Source organism: Orycteropus afer, unplaced genomic scaffold, assembly GCF_000298275.1.
Source record: "Orycteropus afer afer isolate SDZICR_OR568_19922 unplaced genomic scaffold, OryAfe1.0 scaffold00088, whole genome shotgun sequence".
Taxonomy (NCBI): Eukaryota; Metazoa; Chordata; class Mammalia; order Tubulidentata; family Orycteropodidae; genus Orycteropus; species Orycteropus afer.
The window spans coordinates 579,755-591,553 of record NW_006921675.1 but is presented as its reverse complement, the minus strand read 5'-3'; the positions used below and the strand labels follow the sequence as shown (position 1 = coordinate 591,553).

Genomic DNA, 11,799 nt, shown 5'->3' with positions numbered 1-11,799 from the left:
GGCTGGTGGGTTTGAACCACCAGCCTTCTGGTTAGCAGTCAAGTGCTTTTAGCCACTATGCTACCATACTTCCTGTTAATCTGTGAACATTTTCCTGGCATAAAATATTCCAGGATTACTTGCTCCTAACCGGGACAAGTGATCATTTCTCCAAGGAGCCCTCTAATGGAAAATGGTGTTTAGAGACTTCAATCTAAGCACTAGGGTGTTCATTGTTACCATTGCCTCTAGGCCTTATCAGTGAACACAGCTAGGAAATATATATATATTTTAGATATAAGAAATGTTGATTTTATATATGTATTATTTTATTTTAACATAATTACTAATTTGTTTTATCCTATTGTTGTTATTGTGCCGTTGAGTCGGACCTGACTCATAGCGACCCCTCCTTGGGTTGCCGAGGCAGTATCACTATGGAAGTAGATTGCTCAACCTTCCTTCCAAGGAGGGGCTGGTGGGTTTGAACTGCCAGCCTTCTGGTTAGCAGTCAAGTGCCTTGGGCCCTATGCCACCAGAGCTCCTTTTATGCTATTACATATACATAACCATTTCAAAATAATAATACCAACATTATTACTAAAAACAAATCCATTGATATAGTTAAAAATTATCTTTTGGGCCTTAGAATTTATCATACAAGGAATGTACAGTAAAAATACTGCATTGTAAATTCACTTGAGACAATTCTCCTTTATGTGGTTGTGTCACCAACTCACACAGTTGGATTCATTTGTTTTGTAATTTGTGTTTGCTTTGTTTTTCTTTTTTTCAATGTGTAAAACATTTAAATGGTTCCAAAGTCTAAACTCTAAAACATGATACATTTAAAGGGATCTAATGTTTATCTTTTTTTCCCCTCATGTTTTCTCCCTTTCCATATGGGTAACTATTTAAAAGAATTTTAGCATATCTTTCCATTGTTTCCTTTTAACATTATAAGCAAATATATATATTTTTTAATTCACTCTTTCTCCAACATATCATACTATCACTCTTGTACTCCTGGAGATTACTATATACAAGTCAATCTAGATGTTTATCATTATTTTTAACAAATGCATAGTATTCCATTGTAGCTGGATGTATCATAATTTACTCAATAACTATAGGTATTGGGTCATTTCCAGTTTTGTTGTAAAAACTATAAATGGTGCTGTAGTGATTAACATGTGCCTATCCATGAAGATGGGGCAGGACCACGCAATGAACATTTTATATTTTTTATATTTATTTTATTTGTTTTTGAAGGTTGCTATAACAGTAACTAACAACAACATCAATTTTATATTTTTTGTGAATATATTTATACTGAATATTTCTATATTAATTTTAGAAATTATCTCTTGACTTATGCTGTTGTTGTTGTTGTTTTTATGTGCCATCGAGTCAGACCCGACTCATAGCAACCCTTCCTTGGGTTTCCAAGGCAGTATCACTATGGAAGTAGATTGCCCCATCTTCCTTCCGAGGAGTGGCTGGTGGGTTTGAACCGCCAGCCTTCTGGTTAGCAGTCAAGTGCCTTAGGCACCATGTTACCAGAGCTCCCCTTGATTTATAGTATAACAGATTATGAATCAGCTATCTCAAACAAATCCTCTATGTATTTTCCCTTATCCTCTGATATTGATATATTATTTATAGTTCCTCACAAGTTATCTAATCTACTAGAAATTTCTTTCTTTTTACCTCAACTATTGGTGAGACTTTGTTTTATAAAATGAGGATAGTGTTTTCTTTACCATTTCTTTTACTGTTCTTACCCTCTTTCACTCCATGATTTCTTTCATTTAGGCTTTCACATTATCCTTAAGTGATGTTCTAGGATCATAACTCAGTCTTTATGATAATATCCAACTCCCTGTTAAAATTTCACTTAACGGTTGGAACACTCACTGATGATCCTTGTCTGATTTAAAAAAAAAAAAAAAATCTAAAAAAAAGTTTTTTTATTAGGAATTGAAAAAGCTGATTTTTAAAATTCTACCATTCCTTCTACGTTTGTTAGGTCACATTTTTCTGTGAAGAATTTATCCTCATCAACTGGGGTTGTTTTGTTAGCTGATTTTCTAAGCTAAATTTTCTGTGTTCTTAAAACAGTTCCTTCATACATCATTTGAATATCTCTTGGAATTTGCTCTTTTGAACATGCTCTTGTTGTCTCTCTTATGATTCTATAGCTTCTTGTTTCTGCTTGAGCCTTTTTTTCCTGAGGCTTCATGCTATTCTTGTGTTTTATTTCAAAAGAAGGGAAGTAAATGCCTTCCCGTTAAATTTCACATGAGAAGTTAATGTGTATGTTGGCAAATTTAGGATAAGGATGAAGCTATGCAGGCCAAGAACTTTGAGAGAGACATTTTTCACTTTGAAGGACCAAAGAGTGGACAGAAAATTTGGTACAAATGTCTACAAGATTTGATCCATAAGGAAAAACCAGTGTCTGGGTCAGGACTTGCATATTTATTTGAGTGGCAGACTAAAACTAAACAATCTGAATATCAGAATTTCCTTGATCAGTTGGCTACTCTTCTGAGCAACAGTGCTGTCCCAATACCAGCCACTGAGGAAGGTGTGACACAGTGTATTCAGGAAATTAGTATAAATGAACGGTCTTGGAAGTTTGTAAGTATTCGTTTGTAAGTATTCTGACATAAAAGCTCCTCTTTTAAATTTTGTCTTTAAGATCAGATTTTTAATATTAGCCAATTTAGTAAACTCTGACTCAGAATTTTGATTCTGAGTTTATTTTTTATTGCTAGAATGAAAGAGAGAAGTTGTCTACTATTACAGCAGAGTAATATAGTGTAGTAGTTAAAAGCTGAAAGCCCAGTATGAATCCTAGCTCTGCCATTAGTCAGTATGTGTTCTTGGACAGGTTCTGATTCTCTTTGTGCCTCAGTTTTATTTATAAAATGGGGAGAGGGGCATAGTTCCTACCTCACAGAGTGGTTATAAGGGTTAAATGGATTAATACAGAATAAGTACTTAGTACAATGCATGGTAAACTCAATGAATATTAGCTTGAAAATAGTAATATGTGAAGAGAGTGTTTGTATGACTAAACACTAATTAGTTCAACCAGTGCAATGAAATAAATTCTATCAAGCCAGTTGTTTGTCTGAAATTACTGATCAAGTCTATCAAATAATTGAATCAGTAGGTTTAGGTGCATACTTCTTTGTTGTATCTAAATAATTTTAGTAAAATTTCATGACTCTTCACCCTAAATTCAGAATGAAAATAGGTACTGATTAGTCTCAGTGTGTTAGTGAATGTGGCAACACAATAGTCTGTTTAGTGTTGCATATTTTTTATACTTTGCTCTCTTAAAATTCATTGTATAACCTCATTTCTCAATAGTAATTAAAATGTCTTATTTTTGTATCTTAAATTTTTTAATCCAATTTTACATGTCAAATCTTCTTGGAAATTTCAGTTAATCTATTTAGTAACTCGATGGCAAAATAACAACAACAACAATGTCAATACAATGTCACAGTGAACAGAACTGGAACACAATTTTGAAATGAAGTAGAAAGTATATACCATCAAGAAATTATATATGTATATATATATACATACATACATATATATATATATTCCCCCCCCCCACTACAGAGAATTGAAAGCCTTAAGCAGGAAATTCAGAAGCTCAATAAACAACTGGAGCAGGTGCATAATTTTTATGAAGAAGCTATTCAAGAATCATCCCAAGCTGAAGAAAAGGGTAGGGAAGGAAAAAAATCCTTGAAGTGTGTGGAAGGAAAAATTGCTGTCAATGGCTCTTTTCAAGGGAGAGAAGACTTGGACAGAAAGAAAGTAAGAATGCTGTGAAGTATATGTGTTTATTTGATAATGAAAATTATCATATTTTATAATGATATTGATAACTTTAGCTTTATCCATGTATAAAACTGTGAATACTATTTATACTTTTCTTAATATGGGAAAAAGGAGGATATTTTGCTGTTAGCCCTTTACCTTATGCTTCTGACTTTACCAAAAGTTTCATGCATAATTTTCCTGATTTCCTTTAGTTTTTTGTCCACACTTTCCTTTAGTTCTTTGGGCAAATTTAATATAACCAAAAAACCAAACTCACTGCCATCAAGTCAATTCTGATATATATGTTTAGCAGGCGAAAAAAAAAAAAAGAGTAGTTGCTGAGCTGCAAATACACAACCTAACACCTGATGGGATTTGGTATTTTGGTCTGGAGTTTAGGCCATGGTTTCAGGGGACATCCCAGTTAACTGGCCCAATATAGTTTTTTGTTTTTTTTTTTTTTTTCCTTTCAGTTATTTGAATTATATGAGATCCGAGGTCATATCCTTTTTATAAAAGTAAATGTTTTATTGTGATCTGGGTGCAATTTTATAAAGCAGATTTGTTTTACACTCAACAGTTAATACACATCTTATTTCATGACACTGATTACATTCCCCACAATGGATCAGCTCTCCTCCCACCTCCACGCTTTGGTTACCCCTTCCCTGTGTTCTTCTTACCTATGCATTACTGCCTGTCTAGTTTTCTCCCTGTGCAAATACTGCCCTTCTGATCTTCCACAGCTGACTGTTCTAAGGAGAGCTTCTCCCTGGAGTAGTTGTTCAGCTCCTAGGCCTGTCTGTTGTTTGGCTGAGAGCTAATCCATGGGAGTGAGTCCAATTCCAGGCCTAAAGGGTAACTTGGGGCCATAGTCTGGGGATGGGTTCACCAGCCTCTATCTGACCAGTAATCCTGGTCTTCTTTATGTTTTTGAATTTTGTTCCACATTTTTCTCCCATTCTATACAGAATGTCCAATTGTGATCACTTTCTGAGTGGTTGGAATTGGTAGCTGGGCACCAATATAGTTTTTTAGCTTTTTTTAAATCCTACCTCCTAGTTTGTTGCATAATGCCTGGGGTCTTAACAGCTGGTAACTGGCCATCCAAGCTACAACAATTTGTCTCTATTTGCCTAGAGCAACATAGAAAGGAGGAGAGAGTCCAGCAAAGGAGGAAATGGAGTGTGTGGCTAATTACCTCTATGAACAACTGTCTCCATTGCCATGCGACTAGAACTGGAGGGTGTCTGGCTATCATTACTAAACGTTTTGATCAAAGATTCTATAGAAGAATCCTGATCAAAATGGAGAAAATGTAGAACAGAATTTAAAATTCTCTTAATACATATTTTTTACACTTTGATTTCTAGGGAATTTACAGTGATCTATCATATGCAATTTATTTAGTTGTTCTTTGTTGACATTTGCATGGTTATATTTTCATGTTATGTTCATGTTGTAATAATAACTTTTATTGTTACCTTATTTTCCCAATTATTTTCATACATGATGTCTTAGTCATACAGTGCTGCTATAACATATACCACAGAAGGTGGCTTTAATAAACAGAAATTTATTTTCTCATAGTTTAGGAGGCTAGAAGTCTGAATTCAGGGTATCAACTCTAGGGGAAGGCTTTCTTTCTCTGTCAGTTCTGGAGGAAGGTCTCTGTCTCTTTGAGTTGCTGCTCCTGGATGATTTTCATGTGACTTGATAGCTCTCTTCCCATATCTCTGCTTCTCTTGATTGCTTGTTTAATCTCTTTTATATCCCCAAAGAGATTGTCTTAAAGTACACCTACACTAATTCTATTTCGTTAACATAACAAAGATATACCAAATGGGATTATAACCACTGGCATGGTGGTTAGAATTTACAACACATAATTTTTCAGGACAAAAAAGTAATCCATAACACATGTTTATAGTAAAACTTTTACTTATGTAAATATTGTTAAACCTGCAATTTGTTAGTCTGGAGTCGATCTGGTCTTATTCGAGTGTCGATCACCATCTTAAAGCACAACTTCTTTATTTCAATACCATTAATTTCTGCAAAGGAGAGCTCCAGGACTAAAAATTCCCAGATGGAAGAACATGACAAGAAGTTCAAACAACTAGAGAAAGAGGAGAACCAAATGTTCTTGAGTATTCAGCAGAATGTGCAGATTGCTGCAACTCAAAGATTGGAGGAGAAAGTTCAAAAACTTCAGAAACAGCTCAGTGATCTTAAATTATCAAATAAAAATATGAAAACTCAACTGACAAGAGTGAATATCCTTAAAGTAAGTAGAAGAAGTGAAGCTTTCAAAAACTGCATGTTTCTCATTGAACTTCAAGATAAATTAGTATTAAAATTATTTTATATACATACAAAAATATAATATTAAAGCATATTATTGTTGTTTCATGCTGTCAAGTCAACTCTGATTCATAGTGACCCTGTATGACAGAGTAGAACTGCACCATAGGGTTTCCTAGGCTGTAATCTCTATGAGAGTGGATTACCAGGTCTTTTCTCTTGTGGAAAGGCTGATGAGTTCCCACCACTGACCTTCTGGTTAACAGCTGAGTGCTTTAACCACCATACCACCTGGGCTCCTTTTACTAAAACATATAGAATAATAAAATTGAATGTCTGTGAATTCACCATCCAACTTAAGAAACAGTATTACCAATCCCATTGAAGTCCCGTGTATTTTCCTCCCTAATCCCCCCAAATAACTGCTATTCTAAATATTCTGAATAGAATTCCCTTGCTTTTGTTGTAATTTTACTTTAGTTAGCCTTTGTTTTTGGGTGAATAGTTAAAATTTTTAGTCTTTTCTTTTCTTTTTCTCACTCCTTTTAGTGGGTGCTCTGGTGGCATAGTACCCAAGGCATTTGACTGCTAACCAGAAGGCTGGCGGTTCAAATCCACCAGCCACTCCTTGGAAGAAAGATTGGGCAATCTTTCTGTAGAGATACGACCTCGGAAACCCAAGGACTTTGAGTCGGATCCAACTTGAGGGCAGTGAATTTGGTTTTGGTATTCTTTTGGACATTCTCCCTATCAAGCTTCAGCTATAGTATTTCAAATGTACTTTCAATGCTTTAAGCCAAAGGTGCACTAATTTGCCAGTTTATCAATAATGTTTTTTTTTACTGTAAGGTCAATTATTTTCTCTCCTTGTGTTTAAGCATAGATTAGCAGACACTACGACTTTTAAGGATATGGAATATGTGTTAAAACTCTTTAAGTCACAACTGTCCAGCTTATAAAAGTGCTTCACGAATGGTGGTTGTTGAATGTGATGGTGGAGAGACGCCTTTGAAATTCAGAAATGTGTGGAATTTTCTTTCCCATGTATCTAGCTCTTTAAACAAACAAATATGAATTATCATGCCTGCTATTTAGAGAAGAAATCTAATTACAGTAATTCTCTCCTTTCCCTCCACCTTATTCCTCACAGAACAAAACAATGGAAAAGCTCAGACAATGTTTAACAGAGGTTGAAAGAATGAAAGAGAAGGCAGTTATGAAAACAGACAACTTGAAAACACCATTAGACTCTGGAGAGCAAGAGGCAAGATCAGACAGAGAGACAGCCCATCAGATGTTAGACACTGTCACTTGTGAGCCCCATGCAGCAGAGAGCACAGTTGACGCATCTGGTGGAGAACAAGAGGTCCTTTTTTCTCATTATTATATTAAAATTCTTTTAGTTGAAATGATAAACACTCAACTCAACTTAGACAAAAGGGAATTTACTGAATTGTGGAATTAAACAACCAAATCTCTCAGAGATGCACCTTGGGGGTCCAGAATCAATTGCACCCAGAACCTGTAAGTCCTTTCTTTCTCTTCTTGACCTCACTCTATGTGTCGTCTTCAGTCCTAATGCCATTCAATTTTCTCTGATAGGAAGCATAGCCACTGACAGATGTGAAGTTTTATATTTAGTTTCAGCGACAGGAGAGAGAATTCCAAAGAAGGACCTTATTGGTCACGTGTAGGTCAGGTGCCTATCCCTGGTCAATCACCAGTAGGCAGGGATGAGGTACATGGTTATCTTACACCAGGGCTGAGTGCATATCCCCCGACTAGTCAGTGACCAGGAGGGAAGGATCATCAAGAAAACAGAAGCTCGGGGGAAATCAAGTGTTTGGGGTTGAATCACTTTCTAGGACAAGGAGGTAGTGCTTCTAAACTTGCTTAGAATTTCACTATATTTACAAAGAAAATATTTTACAAGAATTTTTTAAAGGCTAATTGATAATTTTGGACTATTGTGGAATTATATCACACCTGTATATAGTTGGTTAAGTTGTTTGAAACCTTATCCAAATACCTTAAGAGATGCTTAAAAATTTATAACTTTGCTTTTTTAAACTTCTTTGTGTTCATTTTCTTGGTTGCTTATATTCCCCTCTTTAGTGTCCCTTACTATTTCTCAGTTAAATTTCTTCTCCTTTGAGAACCAGGTAATTCATTTTCCATTTCTGAAATGGTTTTGTCTTGTTCTGCATGAGTTCAGACATCACATCTTCTTTGTCCATTTCAATTCTGAATTATTAAATTTCTTTTTTAAAAAAATTTTGTCGTGATTTGGGTGAGAGTTTACAGAGCAAATTCATTTTCCATACAGCAGCAGTTCATAAACATTTTGTTTCATGACATTGACTGCAATTGCCCACAATGTAACAGCTCTCTTCCCACTTCCTCCCCATAGTTACCTCTTCCCTGTGTTCTTCCCTCCTATGCACTCCTTCCCACTTCTCCCCTGGCTATCTCCCTGTGCAAATACTGCCCTTCTGTTCTCCCACTCACTCCAAGGAGTGTATCTACCTGATGTAAATGTTCACCCCACATGTCTGTCTATTGTTTGGCTGGAAGCCATAGGAGTGAGTTCAATTCCAGACCTGAAGGGCAACTAGGGGCCATAGTCTCAGGGGACTCACCAGGCTCTATCAGACCAGAAAACTTGGTTTTGTTTTTTTTTTTTTTATGATTTTGAGTTTTATTCCACATTGTTCTTCCACTCTATCCAGGATCTCCTGCTTCAGTCCCTCTCTGAGTGGTTGACAGTGGTAGCTGGGCACCACCTAGTTCTTCTGGTCTCATGGTCATATAGGCTGAGGATCTCACGGTCTGCTAGTCCCTTGGACTAATTGTTTGCATGCATCTTTGGTTTTCTTCATCCTTTTTTGCTCTGGACAAGGAGAGACCCATTGTTGCACCTAGATGGTTGCTTGCAAGCATTTAAGACCCCACTCGCTATTCACCAAAGTAGGATGTAGAGCAATGTTTTTGTGCAGTATGTTATGCCGATTGAGCTTGATGTCCCCTGCAACCACAGTCCCGAGCCCACAGGTCCAACTACTCACTCCCTCCAAGTACTTGGCTGTGGCCAAGAAGCCACCAACACCTTGCCTCTTGTCAGCTCTACTGTATACCTGGACATTCTTACAGCACATACAGATATACATATAGAAATATTGTCTGCCAACACTATACATGGCCACAGGCTCACTCCCCCCTGCCTAGACATACCTGATCATTCAGCCTGTCCACCAATCTATCCAGCCATAGATCAATGCTTGCCATCACTGACAGTGCAGTACTGTACATGAAAAAGGGTTCATTTTTGTTGTCTGTACCTCCCACGTACCTCTCTCTGTCTTCCTCTGAATTATTAAATTTTCTGATCAAAAGAAAGGGCATTATGTCTGCAAATCCTTGTTTAATTGATACTTAATTTATGTCAGGGTATTGTGTCAAGGGTGTTTCCCGAGCTTCTTGAGCATTTTTTTTTTTTCTGGGGGGGGGATATTTGTATCATCTGAACAGTTTGGATACTGCCTTTCTATTGTTTTCTTAAAGTAGTCTTGTACAGATGTTGCTTGCCATTTATCTACTAATTTTTAAATCCTTTGAATTTTCCTTGGCTGGCAATTTCAGGTGTTTCTACTTTAGGGTAGTTGGATAGGTAGGTAGTCACTTACTAGGTTTCTTAATTCAATACCACCCTCTTCTGTTGGCATAGTGAAGTGCAGTTTTTAAAGTGTACTAAAACCAGTTGTTAACTTTTGACTCACTGCTGCCCCATGTGTGTCTGAGCAGAAATGTACTCCACAGGGTTCCTGACAGCTGATGTTTTGGAATTAGATTACCTGGCCTTTCTTCTGAGGTACTTCTGGGTAGACTCAGACCTCCAAACAACCTTTCGGTTAGCAGCTCAGTGCATTAACTGTTTGCACCTCCTAGCCTTTTATTTTAGGGATTTACGTGATGGCTAATTAAGTCCCTTCATTTTTACAGGTTTTTTTTTCTTTCTTTCCTTTACTATCAAGGCTCCAAGGAACACTTCTGCCTTCCAAGTATCTCCTTCTCCTCTGAGAAACCTTCCCTCTAAAACTGCCATTTCTAGTCCTAAGTGCGTCCGTGTGTCTTCCTTTTCCTTCCCCAGGTGTCAGTTCAGATCCAACAGGTGTCAGACTTGATCTCAGTATTTCCCTATTATGAGTCTTCCCATTTCTGGGGATAGAGTTGTCTGTGTTTTATGCCAGTAGAAATTAGCGGCTGCTTCCAGTATAGGTTCTAGAGCTGCCTCTGCTAGTTTAGGATTTTTATCTCTCTGTGTAGGAGCTCTGGTGGCGTAGTGACTAAGGCATTTGACTGCTAATCAGAAGGCTGGCAGTTCAAACCCACCAGCTACTCCTCAGAAGGAAGGTTAGGCAATCTACTTCTGTAGTGATCCGCCTCAGAAACCCAAGGAGGGGCGCTATGAGTTGGATCTGACTCAACATCAGTGAGTTTGTTTTTTTTTTTTGGTTTATGCTTAAATGCAAGCTGAAGACTGTTGTCTTCTCTTATTATGCTTTAGACATGATTTATGGTGGTTTTATTCATTCTCCTTGTTGATCACTATGGTTTTGGGAAGATGTTTGGAGAGATATGTATTTGGGGACTGCTCTGGTGGTACAGTGCCTAAGGCATCTGACTGCTAACCAGAAGGCTGGAGGTTCAAACCCACCAGCCACACTCCTCAGAAGGAAGACTGGGCGATCTACTTCCATAGAGATACTGCCTCGGAAACCCACGGAGGGGTCACTATGAGTCGGGTCCGACTCAACAGCAGTGAGTTTGGTCTTGGTTCTATCATACAGCAAATCAGAAGCCCAAAAAGTAATTACTTTAGGGATTAATAATAACAAAGAAGTTTATAAAAGTGTATAAATAAGAAAAAAAACTGTAAGGAAAGTTTTAAATAAAGACAAAATTTTCTGATAATAGACCATTTTTCTAGGACCTTAATTTTAAAATATTGTTAGTAGAATATACATTTCATAAAGAAATGTTTAATAAGAGTACATTTCTAGTACCAATTACATTGTACATAACAAGTGGTGAGCAAAAGTAATGATGTATCTTGGTTCTTGTAGCTTGCTAACTTTAGAGAAACCATTAAGAAGATGTTGGGATTTAACATGAAAACAGCAGACAAAACAGTCATCAATCAGCTAAGGCTTATTATACAAGCTTATGAAACATCCAACAAAAAATCTAAGATTGCTTTGGATGGTGAGACTGGACAGCAGAATGAATAAAGTTCTGCCTTTTCATTGCTGCCGACAAGAACTCTACAGAGATGGATGTTTCTGTCAGCCTCTTGAATATGGCTACACTATGAATAAAATGCATTGGAAAATTTTCACTTGTATTTGTTCTGTATGTTTGGTGTTTAATTTATGTCATAATTTTGTTCTATTCATTTATGATCTACTCTAGATTGTTACTTACAATATATAATAATTATCTAACTATATTTATTAATTGTATTTTAAGTAGGATATTGTCTCAAAGAATTGTCAGGTATAGATAGCAAGAATCATGAGGCTGGCACAAGACTGGGCAGTGTTTTGTTCTGCTGTGCATAGGGTTACTATGAGTTGGAGATAACGCAACAGCACCTAACAACAACAACATTGT

At 36.7% G+C, this 11,799-nt stretch overlaps 1 protein-coding gene across 1 annotated transcript in view; it reads left to right on the top strand.

Moving 5' to 3' along the window:
* Positions 1-11,417, top strand: part of LOC103198220 — a 44,698-nt gene extending 33,281 nt beyond the window's left edge. Inside the window, 6 exon segments of the mRNA XM_007942344.1 lie at positions 2,314-2,622; positions 3,619-3,819; positions 5,888-6,112; positions 7,280-7,442; positions 8,245-8,291; positions 11,253-11,417. Coding sequence (XP_007940535.1) covers positions 2,314-2,622; positions 3,619-3,819; positions 5,888-6,112; positions 7,280-7,442; positions 8,245-8,291; positions 11,253-11,417 — 1,110 coding nt within the window.
* Positions 11,418-11,799: the final 382 nt, after the last annotated feature.